This window comes from Chiroxiphia lanceolata, chromosome 3, assembly GCF_009829145.1.
Source record: "Chiroxiphia lanceolata isolate bChiLan1 chromosome 3, bChiLan1.pri, whole genome shotgun sequence".
Classification (NCBI taxonomy): Eukaryota; Metazoa; Chordata; class Aves; order Passeriformes; family Pipridae; genus Chiroxiphia; species Chiroxiphia lanceolata.
In genome coordinates, this window is record NC_045639.1 from 49,329,017 (window position 1) to 49,348,604 (window position 19,588).

General features: G+C 40.1%; 1 protein-coding gene across 6 annotated transcripts in view; it reads left to right on the forward strand.

Moving 5' to 3' along the window:
- Positions 1–19,588, forward strand: part of GRM1 (glutamate metabotropic receptor 1) — a 187,959-nt gene that overhangs the window by 149,720 nt on the left and 18,651 nt on the right. For all 6 annotated transcript variants that reach the window (XM_032683008.1, XM_032683009.1, XM_032683007.1 and 3 more), the window contains exons 7-8: positions 1,270–1,396; positions 6,840–7,770. In XM_032683008.1, the coding sequence (XP_032538899.1) occupies positions 1,270–1,396; positions 6,840–7,770 (1,058 nt within the window). The remainder of the gene's footprint in view (positions 1–1,269; positions 1,397–6,839; positions 7,771–19,588) is intronic.

A 19,588-nucleotide genomic window follows, 5' to 3' on the forward strand; every position in this document is an offset into this window, starting at 1 on the left:
GCCCATTTAGGAAAATCTCCTTAGAACAGACTTTCCTTTCTATATTCATTTAATAAGCACATTTACAGCTTTTTATTTCTATATTGCTACTCTAAGCAATAAGTGATTGATGATTTGGCAAAGACACAGTGACATAATCCAGCAATCTTGGAGAAGAAACATTGTTGGTATTTACTACCCTCCAAAACATCTTTTCCCTGTTTTTGAGATTGTGCAGTTTGTGTATGTGCGTATATGTAAACACCAAGCATACAAAATGCCAGCTTCATCTCTCTGAAGTCTATTGGACTCTCTCCATAGACTACAGGAGGAAATGTTAACTAAAAAAGCCCACAAATACGGCATTCAATAAACAAACATTTTGCATTTCACTACTGTAATTATCTTTGCATATAGTTGGATAGGAAGATCCTGAAAAGAAGGTTGGATTTCTCCTTCCTGACAAACGGGGCCAGAGTCTTTGTCAGAGCCCTATGAGCTGGAGATATCCTTAATCTTTCTTTCAACCTCAGGGTAATGAAACTAGGAGTCAAGACAAGGAAAACATCTTTTCAGCATTGAATCATTACAGTTAGCAGCACTCGCAGTGAAGAAAGAAAGCTTTCAAAGACATTTGTCTCTAAAAGAGCTGTTCTGAAACACGTGCTTGGTCACTGCATAATGGTTTTCTTTTCTGCTAGGAACCAATACATCCTTTTAGCAGTATGTTTTTTAATTTGCTCTTATTTAAATTTGTATTTACACTTGTGTATTGAGCCCCAAAGAGACTTCCATGTAAATTGGACTTTATGTGTATGTGAATGTGCTTGTGTGTAGATGTAAATACATATGTATTATGCATGAATCACTCTTTGTTCTAACCCTTGACTTTGTTTACTGTTTTTTACCATGCAATAGATATCAAGTGTGGGCTGAACTACTTGTTCTGACCTCAACCCCCTCTCAGATTAAACCTCAAATTTGATTGAAAATACGACACTGACCATGCCTGTGTACCAAAGGGATAACTGTTTTGTATTTTTAACTCAGAACTACTCTCACCAAAACAAAATAGAGTTGTCCCTAGAGATTATCCTTGAACTTCCAAACATAAATTTTAATATACAGGGATAGATACAAAATCATGATTCATGTTTGCTAGCTGTTTGAAATGTGCCATATACAGGAATCCTATCATATTTTAAACAGCACATGTGTTATGTGTTTGCTGGGGGGGCTTCTTTGTTGTCTTATAGAGGATTATAACTGAGGATGTATTTTGCATTGCAGGTGATCAGGAAAGGAGAAGTGAGCTGCTGCTGGATTTGTACTGCTTGCAAGGAGAACGAATTTGTTCAGGATGAATTCACATGTAAAGCCTGTGAGCTTGGCTGGTGGCCGAATACTGACCTGACAGGTAGGGATGTGTTCCTCCAAACACATTCCCTTCCTACAGAGCACAAGGAGAATGCTCTGTGGTGGACAGTAAGGTGGCAGCATGCAGAGATATTAAAAGTACATACTTGGACACATAGTCCAGGGCAGTTTAGAGTGAGTGAAAAGTGTTATGTCTTTTGGCTTAGTGGAACAGCAGTGACAGTAATGACAGCAAAATTTCTACCAAGAAGAAACATCATAGTCTGTTCCTCACCTTCAGCTAGCACTGATAAAGCAATAATAAAGCTGTTAAGACTGCTAATGAACTCAGCAGCATTTGCTGCAATCTAGCAGTGACTATCACAAGAGTTCAGTACATTCTTGTCATATTGACTTGATACTCTTTCTGATCATTCTACCATGTGATTAGTAATAATTTTTGCAGTATTTCAGGCCATTCAGTAACTGATTACTGGACTGTTCATATAAAGATCATTCTCACTGTACCCACCAGCAAGAGGAATTTCAACAAAATCCTAAGAAAAGCTGGCTGAAAAGAGCTTGAATTTGTCTCCCTTGTGTATGCTTTTGATGAATTGCATGTTATGGCATCTTTCTGTTTATTTTGTACCTATCAAGGTCAACCTAAACAGCTGCTCTGGGCTTTGCCAGCAACCTTTACCCCAAGAAAATAAATATAACACATTGAGAAGCATCACCCTGACCTTAACTTTTGCTTTGTATCACTGTAAAAGACTACTGGCACCTCTGTCCCATATCACATCTGCAAATCTTGAATGCCACTATCCTAGTCAGAGGAACAATCTGATCACCCAACTGAAAAGCAAATGTGCAACTTATCACATCTTTGTCTGGCTGGCAACTAGGTACTGCTGCAACATTTAACATATAGATGAAGTCCTCAAACTTTGATTAAATTGTTCCAAGAGACACTTTAAGCTAGCCACTGAAGCCAAATGAGCTTTTAGAGGATGTCTTTTGAGAGGGAAAGCTGGCCACATCTCCAGCTAAAAACGTATTATTAATCACAATAGACTAGGAAACTCGACACATTTTCTATCTTGGTTTTCCATGGAAAATAAGCTATGGTCATGTCCCAGATGCATGCATAACTGTCTATATCCTATTACTCTCACTCCAACGCTCCCACCTTCCCACTCCCACCCCTGCCTCAGCCCTGCTCTGGTGTGCAGCTGAACCTAGAAACAGAGTTATCAGGATATAGAAATCTTAGTGATCATTCAGTTCCTTCAAGTTTCATGTAAGTGGGTTGTAGGAAAAGGAGTTCATGAAAAACACCTTCCATAAGGGTCTCAATTGTGGGAAAAAATCTTATTTTACTAGAAATCAGAAAATCCACAGAACCTTTCATAAATATCCTGATCATTGGAAGAGCTCATGTTTAATTCCCACCTCCTAGGACACCAGTGTCCATTAATTTTAAAGCAGGTATCCATAGACAAACAGGTTTTGTTGGTCTTGGAGATTCACAGAATTGTTTGTATCTACTCTTCAGGGAAGAAAACGGGGACTTCTTTTTAATCAATAAGGCAGAACAAGAACCTAGTGAGAGATCAATGTACACTTGAAAGAACATGGTTCAGTGCTACCAGCTGTTCAAAGTAGCTCAAAAGGGGTCATGTCAAAATGACAGGCACTGCTGAAAAGGGTTGAAGAAAGCATCAGTGCTGGAAAAAATCTCAGGGGCATGTTGCAATCTATTAACTTTTAATGAAATCAGTAGATGACCTGCTGATTTGTGTTTCTTCTCAGCAAGGAGACTGGACTGATGCTGTTATAAAATCACAGAAACGCCAGCCAAATGACAGCTTAGCCATCGACTGATTTCCTAGAGAACATTGAAATGGCAGTCTGCTCCCGCACAGCTTCTTTGGTCTGTTGTATTGAGGAAAAAACCTTTTTTTTAAAACCCTGAAATTCATTTACTTGAGCTGTAGTACGAAGTACAAAGTTGTGAAGAGAAGCTGATGCCATCCTAATCCTTAGAAAAGGGTGATTTAGATAGATAAACTCTGGCTCTTGAAGTTTGTGGGAGTCACCATTGGTATAATTTAATTTGAAATTCTCTTTTCTTGCCAGGACTCTGATCAAATGTCTTTTTATAGCTTGATTTTTTGTGTTGTATTCATACCCTGATAGTCATCTAGACACAGACGGTAATATCTCAAAGTTCAGATTATTTTTCTCTTTGCCTTAAATCTTAAATGCTAAACACGTACATAGTTTTAGTCCCATTTTGCATCACAGATGGAGGCTCTAAAATCCTTAATCCCTTTAAGAAATGTGAAGCACATACAACCCATTTCCTATGACATGTTTTTCGAGGTGCTCATTCTCTCCATTTGAAATCAGTCTCTGTTGCTGGGCAATCCTTTCCTGATATTTTAATTTTATTTCTAAATGTAAACAATTTTTTTTAGAGTGCTTCCGCTAAATATGAGTTCAGTGAAGTTGAGTCAGCAGGCGCAAGGGTTTTCTCACCGCAGATGATGAAAACCTGACCTGACAAATAGTCAGTAAAGCCAGTACCTTAGGCCTTGTGCCAAGAGAAGAGATATCTTTTATAGTACCAGAATATAACATAAGAAGGATGAATGTCAAGCTGGTAAACCTAGTTTACATAAATAATCTTAAATCAGCAATAAATCAACATAGGACAGGAACTTTTATAGATTTAGGAAATTAATCATAAAGTTTTGGGGCCATCAGTTACCTGCGATGTGCTAATGACCTCAGACAACATCATATATTCTTTTATTGGCCTTGCACTAATAATACAATAATTACAAAAAATAATTGATTACCCTTCTGATCTTGGAAATTATTCATGGTTAAAGTGCAGGGAAAATAGTAGATGAAAGCTACCAGACAGCCTTTTACTAGAAAATTTTAACTGTGAAGCTTTTGCCACTTATTCTCTGGTTTTTTGAAGTTTGGGTTAGTTGTTATGGGGTTTGTTTTTTTTTGTTTTGTTTGGTGTTTTAGAGTCATATGTACACAATTTCCCGGATGTCCTCCCCCAGTCTCAACAAGGTTCCAGAGCCCACCTCCTCCTAGCTGAGAAATGACCGACCTTCACAGGTGTTGACAACCAACAACTGTTTGCTAATAGTAAGCAGTGCTGGAAACTTTCTGCATTGTTTGTAGAACATGTGGTTCTTGGGCTTGCTGGTGCACAGGAATTACACTGATTTAATGAAACAGATTTCTAAGACACTATGCAGGATAAGCTTAAAGAAATTATAGGCTTAACTACCATGTTGGATCTGTGCTAAGGCTCTGAAAATATAGTTAAAAATGGAATAATGTATGTCTTGATGTTGCTAAGCTTAAACCCCATATTGAAACTTAACCCTTCCAACAACCACTGACCAGCTTCTTGTTTAAGAGGAGTTTTGCATATATTAATCAATGAACAGGAACTTCTGATTCTTAGTCTTGTTTTAAATTACAGGAGCTAGCTTCCCCTCAGGGTAGCTGAGGCCGAAGGTCAGAGCTTTTCCTCCATACCTCACCATAAAAATACTGTCTGAAAGTACTTGTTTCCTCACCTATCTGAGTCTTGAACAGACCACCTTGCGCAAAACGGAATTCCTTTCTTTATAAAATAAGACCTCCAGTTGCAACTGCTCTGATTTCTATTAGTTTTGATGTTACAAGCATGTGTAACAACAATACCTGTAGTGAAGTCAGCCTGGTGTCCTTAATGACAAAAAGTACAGAATTATAGGACATTTTTCAGTTCATATGACATTGGCAGACATTCAAAGTTCAAGCAGAAATTTTCCATGTCAGGACTTTGCCTTGGGCTGATTTTATTTTTTTTAGATTTCAAGAAAAAAACATTTTTTCTCCATCTGTTTTTCAAAACTAGGTTACAGTAAAACTGTTCCACCCTGACCCAAAATCCAGATCTCTGCTTACTTCTCTATTACTTGGAGGGAAAGAAGTTTACATTACAGTAGAGTTATCACTTGGTAATTTTGTGTCACCCTGTGGAAGGTGCACGCAAATTAAGTAAAACTGTGGGTCTCAGAAGTTTTTAGTTCATAGATGGTTTGTGCAGATACACTCCATACCTAGGAGGAAGGGTCTGAGCACAACTTCTGCCCATCACAATGTCAGGGCCTTTGCTAAGGTTTAGAGACAAAACTGAGAGAAAAAAATGCATCTCTCAAGCTTGCTGACACCATCCCCTTTTCCCGGCTCTTCTTAGCTGTGTCCAACAACTCAGACAGACAGAGTTGATGAGCAGCCAGTCCAGGTTGTGAAGAGGTGGACCAGATGTTTGTAATGGAGACATCTGGGTGGAGAGGTGGCTAGGAAAAAAATTGACTGGAAGAGGAACTATGATGAGGATGGCTAGGAACTGAGAGGAAAGATACTTGAGCAGTGGGAGAAGGCACAGAAGGTGAGCTGGGTCCAAGGGAAACTGTAGGAGGAAAGAAACAAGAAGTAGAAGAAGCCATGGATACTTTTCTTGGATGAAAAAAAATGCTAAAGAAATTAGAAAATGCCAGAATGAAGGTTTTTGGTAACATCTTCTAAACCATAACATCTTATTAACACAAGGGATTTTATTTTCTCTGTAATGTTTATTGCTGGAATTATTTCTTCAGTACAGCGAGGAAGGTATCTAGAGACTGTTTTAACTTGAGTGTGGGACAGAGCAGTTAAGTACTGTCTTAACAGATACCTGTATTTGCACGCCTTTACTAGTCATAGAGGAGAGCTTTTCCAGTTATTTTTTGAAGGTATGCATATTCTTTGGGTTTGATTTTTCCAAGAGAATTAAATTACATTATTTAGTGGAAAAACAATGAGTATACGGTTTGATAACATAAGTTAATGTTAAGAGAAAAAAAGTAGAAATATACTAAGAAGGTACAGCATCCACGATATAGTTCCACTACAATTTTGGATTTATTTTTATTTTTCTGTCCATAGATCCCTAATTAACTTATATTATATATAGAATCACCTTCACAAAAATGCAGTGGGTCAAAATATAATGATTTTTTTTAGGATTAAAATAAGTTAATCTGAGGAGGTCAAAACGTTGCTCATTCTGATTTGTAACAATCCTTTCCCTGCTGAAATGAAAAGATGGGGCTGAGTTTGTCTGAATTCTGTTCCCAGATTTGCCTTTGATACTCTGGACTTGTAAGCAGGTATCTCAAGAAAAATTATGAAAAATTTCTAAATCACATTTCCAGTTGTAGCATCATGAGTAAATTTTGGGACAACCAAAACTGATGCGTGTTTTTTGAATATATTTCATCCAAACTTCTCCATGTTGCAGTTTATTCCTTTGTAAAATGGCTTTAGTAATCCATGGCACACGGGCTTATGCTAATGTTTAGATTGCACTGGGATACAGGAAAAAAAGTTCTTGAAGCAGCTACCTTTCTAACACTCTGTTTCTCTTCTGTACACTGCAGGCTGCGAACCCATCCCTGTGAAGTACCTCCAGTGGAGCAATATAGAGTCTATTGTGGCTGTGGTCTTTTCCTGCCTGGGGATCCTGGTCACCATGTTTGTCACCCTTATCTTTGTGCTCTACAGAGACACCCCTGTTGTCAAGTCCTCCAGCCGGGAGCTCTGCTATATTATCCTTGCTGGCATCTTTCTGGGTTACATCTGCCCTTTCACCCTTATAGCCAAACCCACCACAACATCCTGCTACCTCCAGCGCCTTTTAGTGGGCCTCTCCTCTGCCATGTGCTATTCTGCCCTTGTGACCAAAACCAACCGCATTGCACGCATCCTGGCAGGCAGCAAAAAGAAGATCTGCACCCGCAAGCCACGTTTCATGAGTGCATGGGCCCAAGTGGTCATTGCCTCCATTTTGATCAGCGTGCAGCTGACACTGGTGATCACGCTGATCATCCTGGAGCCCCCCATGCCCATCCTCTCCTACCCCAGCATTAAGGAAGTTTACCTTATCTGCAACACCAGCAACCTAGGTGTCGTGGCTCCTGTGGGCTACAATGGACTCCTCATCATGAGTTGCACATACTATGCCTTCAAGACTCGCAATGTGCCTGCCAACTTCAATGAGGCCAAGTACATTGCATTCACCATGTACACCACTTGTATCATCTGGCTGGCCTTCGTGCCTATCTATTTTGGGAGCAACTACAAGATCATCACGACCTGTTTTGCAGTGAGCCTGAGCGTGACAGTGGCACTGGGGTGCATGTTCACTCCTAAGATGTACATCATTATAGCCAAGCCTGAGAGGAATGTCCGCAGTGCCTTCACCACCTCGGATGTGGTGCGTATGCATGTCGGGGATGGCAAGGCACCTTGCAAGTCCAACACTTTCCTCAACATATTCCGGAGAAAGAAGCCAGGGGCTGGAAATCCAAAGTAAGTGGATTGACTGCAGGTACACACCTGTCTGTGTATGTCCCTCTCTTTGCCATTCTTTCTTGATTGACTGTAGCCTCCTGAATAGTAAGGTAGGTAACAGTTTTTTTATCTCACATGTAGCAGAAAAGGTGGAAATGACCCTTCAGGTCTAAGCCTCAGATGGATATTGACATGTTGCTTATTATATTCTCTCCTGCTCTAAAGGCAACCCTGTACACAACAGCCTCTACCACTGGAGCAGGTCAGGCAGTGGCAGAGTAACCAAGCTCCATTTGCAGCTTCTCCCATGTCTCTGTGCATGTGACAGAGACTTTATTCCCTGATGTGCAGTTGCTCTGCGTTATTTTCAAACTGAGGTTCCATTGTAGCCTTTTGGAAAAGGGGAAAAGAAATCTATGTCTGAGTGGTTCTAAATCACATATACTTGTCTAAGGCCACTGGAATGTGTGTTTGAAAGCTGGGGATTGAACATTAGTTTTTAAGGTAGTGTTTTGTGACAGTTCCCATGATCATGATTCAAAAGCACCATCCATACTATCTCTATTTTTTATTTAATATTCAGAATTGTGACCTCTTATAGTCTTATGGTAAATTTCTCAATGTTCTCAAACGCAGTATTGGTGTGAAAGTTGCAGAAGTCAATTGATGATGAAAATGAACTTGCATCCACATCTACTGAACCTGTTATTTTCCTTGCTGATAATTAAAAGCAATCCAGATGCAGCAGAGGGGGAGAGAGAACTGTTAATTCAAAGAACATGCCCCTGTGAGGAGCTGTCTGAAAATTTGTATTCTTTATTATCTTATTGCTTTTTAATCTTTAAAGAAGGACCATAGAGCCAGACACGAGCTTAGATTATTTTTTTGTCCCAATTAAAAAAAAAATCAAAATAATAAAGCACTAGTGAAGTCTACGTTCCTGAGCTTCCTAATGAAATTAAAATTCAGTTGATTTCCAGTTTTATGGGATCTGCTGGTTTATCTGAGTCACTTGAGTTGATTTTTATTCAGTTTACATAAGAACCATTTTCATCTGTCCTGGTGATAAAGGTAATACTCTAGAAAACCCCTGCCGTGATCAATTTTGCCTTTATGCTACTTCAATTTTATTATTTTGCTAGACAAGGGGTACGCAGAGAAGGAAATGGATACATAACTGACCCAAATATATAGGTCAGTGTGCCATGGAGGCCGCAATAAGACTGCCAGCTCCTTGAGCTAGACAGAGGGACCAGAGAGTGACAAGCAGCCCTGGGAGTCCCCCCTGCAGGGAGATGACCAAAAATCTTTGTAGCTCAAGAGTTTGAATTCCATGCAAATAGAGAGATGGAGCCTGATCTACCTTTCTCTCACTCTGTGGTAGTTGGATGGGGACTCAGATGTCTGCTAGAAACTAGTGTGGTGTCTCTGCAGTGCCGTCTTTGGATAACATAGTTTGGTCTCTGGATAACAGTTGGATGATGTCTGCCAAGGAAAAAAAAGGACTTTTGAGTATTTAGATCATGAGAAACTTAGTAGCTAATTCTCTGTTGTGCTTATTGTTCTTCTACTTTTACAAAGAAAAAAAAAGTAATTCAAAGGTCCAAATGCAATATACTTAGAATACAGTTCTTAATATGAGAAAATATTTCATCCTTTTCAAAAGCTGAGCTTCCCTCTCAACGCTGTCACCTTTAAAACACAACAGGGCTTACCTGAGCTTTTTAGCAATTTGTTACATAATTTTAGTACAATATTTTTGACCTCTCTATTGAGCCTACATGAGTGTTATAAAGCTATAAAGCTTTACAGAGTTTTAAGTTGCTTTTCTAAACTAAAAGCTCAATACCTAGTTAATATGCCTATTCGTCTTAGGTCAAGCGTCCATATCTTTTATACAACCAAATTCCAACCTCTGACCTAAACCTCTTGTGCAGTTACTGTTATGTCCTTCCCCTAAACCAGCACAGGTGCAGAGGCACGCTAGGCTTGCTGATGGAGAAGGACAGAGTACCTCTCTATACATCCACATGAAGAATGGAAAGCAGTTTACTATACAAACATGCAGCTTTGGAAATAAAGTCATAAGGCAAAACAAAAAGTAATTTCAGGGTTTTGGAGGGTTTTTTTAACTCCTAGCCGAGTCCATTGCAAAGCTTATGGAGACATTGTGCTGATAAAGAAGTGTGAGTCACTGAGGAAACCAAGAAGGAAAAAGTATAATTTGCTGCAGCCTTTGAAGCACCTAGGTAGCTCAAACGTGTAGTAAGGTCCTTCTTGAAACAGGACTTAAAACTACTGGTACATGCTTAATGCCCATAGAAATGGCCTCCAGACTGATTTTCTATGATGGTTCTAGTTTCGGGGTTTTGTTTGGTTGGTTGGTTGGTTGGTTGGTTTGGTTTGGTTTGGTTTTTTTTTTGTTTCCTATCAAAGTCTAGGATTTATTTACCAGTTTTTCAGGAAGTCAGATCCGTGTATGTATGTTGCTCTGGTTCTAGATTCTTCAGTTGTCCCTACCTATGGTCACATTTTTCTGTCTAACTGGCCAGCGGTGCTGCACTGAAAAGATTCCTGTTTCAACTGTCTTACAACTTTTCATCTATTTACTTCTTATGCCTTCTCTCCCTTCCTAGTTTGTTTTTCTTTTTCTGCTTTCCAATTTTCATCTCTTTTCCTATCTGTATCAAACTTCTCTGCTCATCCCACTGAATTCCAGTTCCTGAACGGAAAAGTGGCATCCACCTAAATTAAACTGGTGTGCAGGCATAGGGTTAAATTGAATTAGCTTTAAAAATGGAAACCAGTTTACATTTACAAGGGCAAGTCAAACTTATATAGGCCTTGATAAAGCACTCACATGTAATGTTGTGCTACTATTTTAACTAGTATAACTTGGGGACCAGAGTAAGCCAAGCCACTCTTACTTTCTCCTTCCTAAAGTAGAGCAAAAGAATTAACCAAGTTAAGTCTATCAACATAGGATCTATTAGTCAAGTCAAAACCTTCAGCTACCTCTGTTGCTCATATAGAGGTCAGAAAACTGCTGAAAAATGTCTGTCCCAGCGTTGCTAACAGAGTTTCAGTGAAAACAAATTGCTCAGTAACACTGGTCTTCACTTAAATAACAATACACGCTGACTTTACTGCTCTGTTACACTCTGAAGATGCTACATGCAGTTTTGAGGATTTGAACTCTCTCTTACTTTGATTGAATTAAAATGCAAGCAATTACAGTCAGCATTCTTTTCAATAGAGCTTGTTGGGAACTGTCCAGTTTTCCCTCAGAAAATTCTGGCCCCTCAAAATGTTTTGTAGAATTAGGCTTTGACGGTAGGGATTCTGCCTAGGCCAGGGGGAATTTTTTTTCTCCCCATGGAGAGATGAAGGCATTGGGAAAGCATGAGGGAATTTCACACCAACAGTTAAAGCACTCAATTAGGTTAAGAGCATCTCCTTCACTTCCCACGTGAATGCTCTATAACTAGACTATGCAGTGTCCCAGGGTAAGTCTCCTTTCTCTGTGTTCTCATCCAGTAGTGTTGTGAAACAGATGAAAAACATCCTGATGCAAACCCTAGAGAAATACTTTGTATTATTCTGTAAGAGTACTTGAATCTGGGTCTGAGAGATCCCTTGTGAGTGTCTTCAGTACCAAGCAACTGTCAGTCTTTCCCTCTTGCCAAATGAATATTTAAATAAGGATAAAAAATAGAGCAGCTCCACTAGGAGAGATGAAGAGAGAGTGATATCTGCTGCCTTTATTGAAGCTTTGTGGGGACGTTCATTGTTAGTTTGCTGCTTGATGATGTTACAAGACACTGACTGTTACAGGATGATGACATAGCAGCATTTGTTAGGAGAGCCTTTTGAATCTAATTTTTTTTCTATCCGTAAGATTACAACTTTTGGAGATGGATCTTACTGTGATGATTAGCCTTGTTCTTGGCTACAAATGTTTGGTCTACAAGGGTCAATGAGCACTCCTCTACAGTATCTGTATGATCACTTTCCTGAAGAAGCAAAGCTCCTTTCTGTACTACACTCAGAAGAAAAGTATCCAGTGACACCTAAGATGATAATTCTGATGAGGGTTCAGGAAATACCTTCCCCAGTCACTGCTTCAAATGGACCCACCTCAATGTGCTGGAGACTGAAGCCAGACTTGCAGCCTTCAGGTTTGTTGTGTTGCTTTTCTGTAGTACACACACAATTCAAATAGAGTTTGAGCCTCGCAGCAAGACTCACCTCTTCTCCCATGCTTCTTGCGGGCTGCAGTAGCATGAGAAGGATCAGTGTTGCAGGAGGGAAAAAAGTTCATTGTGTATCCTTACGTAATCAGCTCCAGGTTTGGCACTGATTATTAGCTGCTGCCTCGGTCGTCACATATAAATTATTTTAAATTTATGTTTGAGACCCCAGGTCTGGACACCATTTTAATGCATTTTGAATCAGAATAGGTAAGGATTTAATTCTCAGTGTAAGTTCTGCAGCAAAGTCTGAGTTGATAGGCAGGTCAACTAGTAAGACTCACTGAATGGCCAGAACTCCACATTAATACATAGGCCACCTTCTTCTCCCTTATAATTTTAGTATATTTGCATTCAATTATTTTTCCTTCTGAGAGCTGTCTGCCCTCAAAAATGAATAGCTGATTTTAAATATTTCCAAACATGTGGTTTATCTTTTTAACATGTTTTGGCAACCCATGCCTCTAGACTGCTGTCACAGCCATCCATTCTCAGCACTGCCCAGGCAGTCATCTGGACCAAGGATCTCTCAAAATGGCTTTATTTTATTCCAACAAAAAGTTCCAGAAGCACCAAAATGCCCTAGTGCCTTCTCCCTGCTTCCTTTACAGAAGCCCGTTCCTGTCCTTTGTCCTTTCTCTCTCTGTACTGGATCCTTACATACAGTTTCTTAACTGGTAATCATGGTTCTCAGTAACCTCTAGTAACATGTCTGTTCCCTTAGCATGGCTTAGGGGAACCACCTGCTTTTTTGTCTTGCCAGTTATAAAATTATCTCTAGGTATTCTTAAGTTACTCTTTCTACTTAAACTGACTTAGTAAGTTGCCATTTCATCTTGAGCTAGCTGTGCTGACAAGCTGTGTTTTTCCGGGACTCATTTCACTTGTCCACAGTGAACTATGGACTCACAATCAACAAAGACTTTTGGGCTCTTCAGTTCCCTAATTTTCAAAGCCTCCCACAGAAACAGGGTGAGGGGAATCTTAGCATAAGTATGTCCAGAAGGCAGGATATTTTGTTTCACTGGTTTTCATGCCAGTGGGAGGAGGCAAATGCACAGTGCAGTACGGCAAGAGCTGGAGCTTCCAGAAACAGAGAGTAAATGTTCGGCACTAAACTACCATTTAGCGTAGTATCACCATTTAGTATCATCATCTTACAGCACTGTCAAACCAGTATAGACACGATTGCTGAATCTAATAGGAAACAGTAGACTAACTTGCTTTGCAATTTAGAAAATTGATGCGGTGGGTAAACTCACATCCCGCAGTAGTATTGCATACACAATAAGACAGCCCTTTATTTTTACTATTACAGACCTTGGAAAACACCACATTCCAAGGTACTTTCAAGAAGACTCTCAAACCTGCTGGACCCCCACAGCCATCCTGCTAAGGCTGGCTGTCATTCCCAGAGAGGAATGACACATTATGGAAGGGAGTTTTGAAATACCAGAAAAGATGTAAAATCCTGCAGATGGGAAATAATACAAAGATTAAAATGAAAAAGAAAAATAGTGGGAAAAAATTGTAGAGGAGAGATTGTTTATTTCAATAATCTGTTGTTTTATATCTGCCCTCTCCATTAGCCTAGCAATAAAATGTTAATGTCCATGCCCTGTTTTTGAGGCTGACTCTGTAGATCAGTGGCACCATGGGGCACAAGGTGATGTACTGGTCCGTGGCTTTAAGGCTTCTGGCTTCCCATTGGGGCACGGGGCTCCAAAACCACTGGGCATTTGGTTTACCCTTGCATCACACTCAGGGCACATCGTGGAGGAATCTGCTTCCTTTGCAGCTGTGGATACAGGTGTCTTATCTCTAACATGGCTCCCTGGCGACACAGGGAGCTGTCACCAGGAAGGCAGGTGGCACCCTGGTCTGGCCTCCCCCTGATTCATCTCCCTACTGCAGCCCTCCCTGGCATTTGCTCAGATTCAATATTCAGCGCAATCCTTCACCCTTTTCTGAGGTTACTGTGCATTTGTGGGAAAGCATCTTGTGCTTTCACAAAGATAGCTGAAGGTGTTAATGTCAAACATCTCTCTCTCAGCAGTTGGTATGTTCAATGGCTTTGCTGAGCTGTTTACTGGTCTTAAACCATGAATGATTTTGTAGGCTGTGACATGTGACAATTCTCTTGTGTATGTGATGTGAATTTCACATAAGATAATACTACAAACTCAGTCAAGCTGTTCAGTCCTTGTCAGTATATTGATTTAAGTGAATATTTAAAAATCCCAGAAGACAGCTACATGGTTCCAAAGGGACTCTTAGAACTGATGTTAAAGAACAGGGAAGAAGCACAACATAAGAGAGAACTCTGAAACGTAACAGTCCTATACCAATCTCTTCTAGCCCTGCTGCAGGGTTGTCCCTTAAATTTGGGCTATGTCATTATATCTAATATTATCCTCCATAGCCTTGAATTTTCATTTGATTGTGATGTACATATAATGTAGTTCTGGTCCATACACCAAAAAAACCAGAATAGGTGAAAGACTGAGCTATCACTTCCACACTTACATTTTTTCTCTTTTAAATAACTACTAAACATCATATTTATTTAAAAACAAGGCATGGCATATGTATATACCAAATTATACACCAAATTGTCTATCTGTGTATATATGTACAAAATAACCAGTCTGGATGTTACAGAGACTTTTTTATCCTTGTAATGAGAAATAAGGGACATGGCTACATAAAGCACTGTAAGTTTTCCTTGCAAATTATAGCAGCTAAAGGGAGTCCCAGCACATGCATAACTGAGTTGATCACATATCATTTCTAGGGCCAGCTGAGGAGAAGGAGCGGGGACAGATGTACAGTATGATTGAGATGTTTGTCATCAAGTAAAAGCTAAGATGTCTGGTAGTTTGGGCTTAGTCGTCTGGGGTTTCTTCCATAACCAAGCAGAAGCTGCCTGAGACTACATTTAAGAAAAATAACTTAAAAATCTATGAGGTTCTGCATTAAAAGCAGTGGGGATAAAATGCCTTCAGATAAAACCCAGGTTATATTGAATAAGTTTACAGGATACATTGCCTTCACCCTGGGCTCCCATCCAGAATTCCGCTTCTTTTTCACCAGTTGGAGTCACATTTTATTTGTACGGTCCCTTTAAATGAGAGAGACCTGTTGTATAAGTTTTCTGCAATTTCCTCACTTTCTCCAAAGTTCTCAGTCCAGGGCAATTTTGACACTTTCATTTCATGGATAGTCTCAACTTTGTTCTCCGAGGGGATTTTGACAGGACACAAATCCAAGGAATGGTCTCTGAGCACAGCCTGCTTCTTACAAAAGAACTGCTGGAAAACTTCACTGTACAACTCCTGCTCTTGTTCTGCTGCTGTCAGGATGCTGAATCACAAAATGTTGTTTTGCTTAGGGGCACTGCTGTAGCACCAGGCAGCTTTGTATAATGAATCTCAATACTTAAGCACAATGAAGCATAGATAGACAGTCACATCAGAGGGGAGCTTTACAGTTATGTACCATAATCTCTGCTTCCTGACTGAGGGGAAGCAAAGGCAGTACTACAGAATCCTGGGGAAAGCTAGTATCTTTCTTGGCATAAAACACAGGAATAAGGACACCACTTGTAATTTAATTTCTTGCTTGACTGGATCACTTATTGCACTTCCTTGTATTTTGGTATTTGTATACATTATTTATATCCAGTGAGGATGCCACAAAAGTACACCAGCTCAACAGTGAGTGATATGAACAATTGCGCCTGGGATAAGCAAGTGCTGTTTATCTGCTTAGCACCATGATCTCACATTGTTTTGGTTAGAATTGTCACTGTGAGAAAAATAAGGAAGAAAGCTTCACCTTTTAAGAGTGTCATATAAATAAATAGGTGCATCCAGGTAAGCACCTAAACTCCTGGATATTTCTCTGTGTTACATATAGAAGTCAGATTCCAACTCTCATAAGCTCATAATTAGGAAAAAAAAATAACCCCCCATCATGTTTGGGGTGATGCTCTGAAAAATAATTTTAAAATGTGTAACAGCCATTTATTTATTTAAATCAGCTTTTTAAAATGCAAATTAAATAAAGAGCTAAAGTCCAAGTCTCCTAGAGGCTACTCCTTCCTATCCTCAAAGGTGTGATGATTTAGCCTCTTTTATTCACCTCCCCAAACAGAGCTGTGACATTTCACAGTCACATGATCATTCACATACAAATACTTGCTAGAATAAACACTGAGGATATTCGCCAAGTGTTTATTTTGCAAGGGTCTCTGAACCACCTTGAGATTTCATACATCTTTGACCTAATTTAGATGTGTACAAAAATTAGGGTACTGAAGGATATCATGTGGATCTCTTATATCTTTCATATAAGGACAAGGCTATGAAACACCACAAGTATCCATATAAAGTTAATACTGGAACTTGTTATTTACCTCAAATTAAGGTGTCTTAAAAATATTTTTGTTTCAACCCAGCAATTCAGTGCAAATTACAGATGTGAAATGCAGAATTGCTGCTGATTTATTTAATCCTTTTCTATACCTAGGGACACCTAAGAGGCACATAAGAGCCCATGAAGAGGATAGCACTCTTGGATGTTTCCTCTTTCACTGATGTGAAAGACATTTTGCATTCTGGCTTGTCCACCAAGCTTATCCCTGCTTGTGATGAGCACTCTCCTTTGCTCAGGGATGCTTCATAAAGCAAAACACTGCAAGACAAACTGCAGATGCTGTGATCACATGCTGACAGAGCATCTGATTTTTACCAAGACTCTGTAATTCATAAGTGAATCACATACCCCCAGAGAGAGAAGATGGTCCATCTCTGTTAAGGGAATGCAGGCGTGCATGATTTTCCACCCTCTTAGAAATTAAGTCAGGCTTTTATCCTGATTGTACAGTGTCAAACTCAGTCCTGTATTACTCTATCTTTCATTAGAAGAATATCTGCAAAGCTCTTGATGGGAGACAGTAGCACACACGTTTTTATTTTCTGTGGGAAGAGGCCCACACATTGCTCTCTCAGTTGGTCAGTAATGTGTTTTGAAACAAATTTGTTAGGATGATGCCTGCTGTCACCAAGGCACAAAGACCTGACCATCCTGACTTAAACCATCACTGTAATTTGGGAATGCTTCTCACACCTCTTCCCTGTGCTAAGGAAGGATTTGGAAAAATTTCTCACCAGCTTACCTAATAGCTCATGTTAGCACCCCCCACACCCCCCGCCCTCCCATTTGCTCCCGGAGCTGGGAGTATTTTTGACATTGGGAATTTTACTAAGCATTGGAAACAAAAGTCACATAGCTTCAGTTTGCGTGTGCCTCGACAGCATGAACCATTGCCTGACTGCACTAGCCTTTGTGAGACTACAACCTGCACACCCTTGTGCCTGACAGTCAGCAGCAGGGACAGGACACAGTGTGCTAGCCAGGGACCTGAAGAAGCTTAGTTTTCTTAAAATACCTGCAAATTCAGACACATTCATTTACAAATACCTGTATATGGATATGATGGATATGGCAAAGCAGAGGCTAAGTTCTGGCCCAAAATCTGGATGTAGTCTTTACTAAATGTCTGTCCCATAGACGTGTGTAATGGATCGATTTGCTTTCTTATACCTTTGTCCTTGATGATTTAAGAGTTTATAAAGGGAAGAGCAAGGAATTTCAAAATCTCCATCTTTGCTTTCTACTTGACTTTGATTCTTTATTTTTTTTTTTTAGTTAGTTATGGTTTGATGCTTTTCTCTTCTGTCTTCTGATATTGTTTTTCATCTGCCCCAAACACACTGAGAACCATTCACATGAAGAACAGAGATCTGATCACACTGACCTCTATTGTCCCGATTCTCTGTGTCCCAAGGACTCTGAATGGGCAAATTCATCACTGCCAGATCTTTTTTTAGGGTTTCCAGACCAAGGTGTGGATATCTGCAGAACAGACTCCACACAGGAGACGTGCACTGTCACAGAGTCACTAATAAACATGGCCAGCATCAGAAGTTATGTTCTCTGCTATGCCAAAGGACTCTAAGAAACCACTTTAAGTGTGGGTTGAAAAGTATATGGTGTCAATAGAACATCTGCCTCCGCATTAAAGTTGTTAAAGATTATTTAATTTTGAAATAACAAGTCAGCTAATTCTTCAGAGCATATATGTGCTCTGGCATTCAGCCTCCCACACCTGACAAGCATAGGTTAAAAGGCATTATCACTGTAAACAGCAAACAATTGTGAAGCCTTGAAGAAATCACACAAGTTGTCAGTTTAAAGCCCACTTGAAAACTAGAAGCTCCAGGTTTTTTGTTATTGCATTATAGACAATTTACCATTTATAGCTTAAAGCTTCAGTTTATCTCTTCTTAAACTGTTTCCTCCTCTCTGCTCTGTGGTTCTTCTTTTGAGGTGTGCAAGACATGGCCTTCTTCCACTCTGTAAAGTTAGTCTTGCAGAGAGGAAAAAAGAAATGAAAACTAATTACTGTCTGCTGGATTCCTTGAGCCAGATCTCAAGGTCAGATACACAATAATGACAGCACCATAGAAGGTGTCCCTGATCCCCCTGGCTTGGGGAACAGGAGTGGGAGTTGTCCATTTCAGCAGCAAATCATTACATTAGCTCAGCTGTTTTGTAGCACCACAGCCCAAGATGTCAAACCTGATCTTAAACTCTAGCAAAACAAGAGCCCCTGATCTGATTCTAGCAAATCCTCACTAGTAGATGGTTTGCTGGTGTTCGTGGTTCCAGTCTGATCAGCCTCAGAGAATCATAGGTTCAATTTAAATGACCATCTATAAGCCACCTTCTATTTATTATATCCACTTTCTCTTTACCCAACACTATTAATCCCTCCTCATCCTTAGTGTGTTAAAGCCAGGAATGTTTGCTTTTTCTTACTCCAAGTTCTTGTTAGTCTTTCCCTCTACTCCAATGCAATTTTTTTTTTATTATGTTGTCTTTTGTCCATTTCTTTTCCTGGCATAAGCTAAATCTTCAGATGGTTCAGTTTAGCCTGTTCTGGTTGGCTTGCTAGCTTTGCGTTGCCAAAGAAAGGATTGTCTGAAAATTGGGACTTACTCCATATTACTCATTTTTAACATTCCAAAGCCCCCCAAACAAGCTAACTAACCAGACAACCAGTAGAAACAGAACCAAGAAACAAAGAATCAAACAAAAAAAAGCAAATCCCACAGTCTGTGTAAAACCCCCACAGACAGATTATCTGCCTTGAGCAGATTGACAAGGAGCTATGCTTGAAAGCATAGCCACAGCAGCACAGACAACTGCAAAAAGTGCCCAGTGAGCAGATGCGGCGTGTGGGTGGCGTTAACCCTGCTGAGCCGTGGGCTCTCGAGCCCAACATGGCAGATTAATTCTGTGAGCACTTGTGTGCAAGCCAGTGGCTCCACAAGGTCCTTGGGAGTTCATGCATGCACAATGTGGGCTCATGGGGTGCAGTGGGTGGTTGTGTGGGTGTGTAGCAGGGGCTCACGCGTGTGCAGTGGCAGCTTGTGTGTCTGGGCAGTACAGGCTCCTGTGGAGTACAAAGTATGGCCCCAGGTATCTCTGTGCTCTCCGGTCAGTGAGCAGTTCTTCCT